This window comes from Gymnogyps californianus, chromosome 17 (genome assembly GCF_018139145.2).
Source record: "Gymnogyps californianus isolate 813 chromosome 17, ASM1813914v2, whole genome shotgun sequence".
Taxonomy (NCBI): domain Eukaryota; kingdom Metazoa; phylum Chordata; class Aves; order Accipitriformes; family Cathartidae; genus Gymnogyps; species Gymnogyps californianus.
The window spans coordinates 16604755-16608597 of NC_059487.1; the positions used below are offsets into that span (position 1 = coordinate 16604755).

At 72.7% G+C, this 3843-nt stretch overlaps 1 protein-coding gene across 1 annotated transcript; it reads left to right on the top strand.

The window, feature by feature from the left end:
- The first annotated feature begins 2379 nt into the window (after positions 1-2379).
- On the top strand, positions 2380-3195 carry ID1 (inhibitor of DNA binding 1). The gene is given in 4 exon segments (XM_050907496.1): positions 2380-2511; positions 2513-2693; positions 2696-2736; positions 2856-3195. Coding segments are annotated over 4 exon segments (375 nt in total). The 5' UTR covers positions 2380-2400; the 3' UTR covers positions 2898-3195.
- Positions 3196-3843: the final 648 nt, after the last annotated feature.

Sequence of the window (3843 nt, forward strand, 5' to 3'; positions counted from 1 at the left end):
CCGCGGCCCGGCCGCCGCTGCCAGATGGGGGCTAATTAGCAGCTTTGAGAGCCGCGGTGGGAACCGGGCAGCACCAGGCCCTCCGCCGAGCCCTGAATGGAGGGGGCGACCCCAGTGCCGTGCCCACCCTGGGAACCGCTGCTGCACCGGGATGGGGGGACACAGGGAGGAGGGACAGAGGGAGGGACGGAGGGCTGGAGAGACAGAGGGATGCAGCTCCCCCCGGCCAGCCTGGCAGGGTTAAAGTCCATCCACGCTCTCCAGGATTGCTGCCCCCGCCAGAGGAGGAAGAAGAGGGGAGGCCTTCAGCTCCCTGCGTGCCTGGGCAGGCTGCAGCCGCTCTGAGCACGGCCAGGCACGGGAGGGTCTGGCCCCCAGCCCACCCCCACAAAGGGCAGGGCACCGTGGCTCTCTGCACCCACACCGGGGCTGGCCCGTGTGGCACGCTCTCCGGCCAGGAAGGGCACAAGGTGGCCGGGCTGTCCCCGTGGCCGTGCCACCACGAAGTGCCATCACAGCAGTGCCACCGCAGCGGCGCAGCCCACCCTGGCAGCCCCGTTCCCTGGCGAGCGGGGGGCAGCTGAGCATGGTGCGAGGTTGGGGTGCGCTGGAGCCGTGCTGTCGGGGTGCCCCAGCCCCGTGCCGGCTTTGCTTGCGGCGGAGCCCAGCGCGGCTTTCTGCAGCTGCCAACAATGCCAGCGGCGCAGCCGGGCCCGTGGCGTGGCCTCGTGGGGTACACGGGGGCAGCCAGTGCTGCTCTGGCACCTGGGCACACACGTTGGTGTGCAAGGTGGGGTGTGCGTGAGAGTGCATAGGTGTACGTGCATGCATGTGTGTGTATCTGTATGTGCCTCTGCGTGTGTGCGCGTTCTTACGGGTGTGTTTGTGCGTGTGCGTGCATCCACAGGTTTGTGTGTGTGCGTGAATCTTCCTGTGCACGCACACGCGCGTGTGTATGTCCGTACATCTGTCTGTGCGTGCACGTATATGTGCACGCCTCCGTGTGTGCACACACGCACTCACATCCATGTGCCTGTGCGCCTGTGTCTGCGCACACGTGCACGCACGCCCGTGAGTGTGTGCAGTGATCGAAAAGGCCGCAGCTCTGCCTGCTCGCCCCCCCGCTCGCTGCTGCACCGTTTCGGAGAACCGGGGGGGGGTCTTTGTCAGCGCTGCCCTGCAAAGCTGCGGGTCCGGCGGGCCGGGGTCCTGCTCGGGGACCCCCCCGTCCCCCCGGGGCTGCCGGCCCCGCTGCTGCCCGGGCGCTGGCTGCGCCTCCCTGCAGGTGCGGGGGTAACGAGCAGTAATGTTAATTACCGCCCGGATCGGAAGCCCCTCAGGGCAGGGACCGGCTTTCGGTCCCGGACGCTGCCTCCTCGCACGGAGGCTGCAGCCGCACCGGCGGGACCTCCTCCCGTCGTCCCCCCACCCCGCGGCAGGACCGTGCTCGCAGCCCACGGCCCCGCGGTGCCCCACGCGAGCTGCACCCACCGCCCCCCCCCCCGCAGTGGACCCAAGCCTGGAGACCCCCCGCCCCGGGAGCCGCCGCCTCCGCGGAGGTTTCAGCCCCGGGACTGGGGTGCGAGGGGGGGGCGGGAGACCGAACCGGGGGCGGGGGCGCGGGGTACGGGCTGCCCGCGGTGGGGATGCCCGTACCCCCGTGTCCCCGTGAGGGTCCCCGTGCCCCCCCATGTTCCCGTGGGGGTCCCGGTGCCCCCCCGGGCCCGGGCCGGGCTGCAGGTGCCCCCCCCCCGCTTTCGCCCCGCCCCGCCCCCGTCGCCATGGGCACCGCCCGCGAGGCGCCGCGCTGACAGCGCGCGGGGTTTTATGAATGGGTGACGTCACGGCCCTGGCGTCTAACGGTCTGAGCCTCCGGGGAGACGGGGGGGGGGGGCGGCGGGGGCCCCGGGAGTGCAGGGGGGCTGGGCGCCTGGAGGGGCACCGGGAGGTCCGGGGCGGGGGGGGGGCAAGGGGCGAGCGGGGCTGTGGGGAGCCCCGGCGGTGGAGGGGAAGCGGGGGCTGCAGGGAGCCCGACACCGGGAGCCTGCGGGGCAATTACCCACGTTAATGGCGGGGAAGGTGTCAGGGCGGGCGGTGCCCGCCGCCGCTCTGCACCCCGGTAGCCCCCGCATCCCCGGTGTCCCCCGTGCTGCCGCCCTCACCCCCCCCGCCGCCCTCGCCCCGCCACTGTCCCTTTAAGGCGCTGCCCTTCAGGGGGCGCATGAATGGGGCGGGCGGGGCCGTCCCCGCCCCCGCGGCGTCGCCATTGGCCGCGGCTCTCCCCCCGCGGCCCCGCCTCCCCGTCGGCGGCGCTCTATAATTGGCGCGGCGGGGCGCGCACTCGGCTGTCCGCCCGCAGGGTCCCGTCGCCGCCGGTCGCTCCCCTCGCCGCCCCTCGCCATGAAGGTCGCCGCCGCCGCCCCCTCGCCGCTGCCCGCGGGCGCCGGCGGCACGCTGAAGGCGGTGCGGCCCGGGGAGGCCGCTCGCTGCGGGCCGGGCCCGGGCCCGGGGTGTCCCCGGGGCAGCGGCGGCGGCGGCGGAGCAGGCTGCCGCCGCGTTGCTGTACGACATGAAGGGCTGCTACTCGCGGCTGCGGGCGCTGGTACCGACGCTGCCGCGGCACCGGCGGGTCTCCAAGGTGGAGCTGCTGCAGCACGTTATCGACTACATCTGGGACCTGCAGCTGGCGCTGCAGCGGGGACCCCCCGCCCCGCCGCCGCCGGGGACCCCCCCGAGGTGAGTGCGGACCCCCCGTTCTGCACCCCGCTGTCCCCTCCCCGGGGGTGCTCCTTCCTCCTACCCCCTTCCGTCCCCGGGACCCCCCTGACCGGCCGCTTCGCCCCCCTTTCCCGCAGGCTCCATGCATGCCCGCTGCCGACCGGATCCTGTGCCGCTGAGACCGCTCCGGACCCGCCACGGACATCCCCGGGACCCCGGCCCTGAGCTCCGCGGCTCGCTTGCATCCCGGGACCCCCGCGGCACGGCTGGGGCCGGCAGCCGCGGCCCCCTCCCCTGGCGGGGCTGCTCCGGGGGGGTCCCCCCGCAGCCTGGGCAGGGGGTGCTGCCCGGCGGCCGCGGGACGTATCCTTCTCAGATTGCTGAGAGCATTCCCCGTATTGTATATTACAATGATGCTGGAGAATATTGTTCTACAATAGCTGGAGTTTTGTTATTAAACAAGCCCTGATGACCAGGCTCGCCTCTGCTTCCTGTGCCGTCCCCCCCCCCCCCCCCCCCCGGGGCTTCGGGGGGGCTGAGCCCTGGGGACATGTCCCCAGGGAGCAAGAAACTGGGGGGGAGCCCATCCGGACTAGTATGGGCTTGGGTGGGTGTGCTGGGGGGTACTGGGGCTGGGCCCTGTGGTGGTGCTGGGGAGGGGGTCTCCCACAGACTGGTCCCGGTTCCCCCCAGTGTGCTGCTGTGGTGGGGCCTGGGTGTGGTGGGGTCTGCAGGTGGCCTGTCCCAGCACTGTGTCCCCTCAGAGCCTCTCCCAGGGCCCAGTGGCTCCCGTGGGGTCTGTGTCCTGCTCCCCCCCTCTCCCCAGGCTCAGCCATGGGGTGTCAGGGGCAGGCGCATGAGAAAAGGTGGTTTGCACCCCGGTTTCTGTGCTGGGAAGATGCAGCAGCACTGGGACGCATCTTCCCCTGGGCAGGCGCCTTGATGGGACGATGACACGGAGGGGACAGTGCTGGGAGCCAGGTGTGGGGGCTCTGTGCCCAGCCGGGGAGCGGGGGTCCCGCTCTCCCTGGGCAGCAGGGAGTTTGCAGCGTGGGTCTGCCCTCACCCGTTTCCCAGCAGGGCCACCCGCACCCTGCAGCGGTGTCAGGGCTGGGGTGCAGGTGG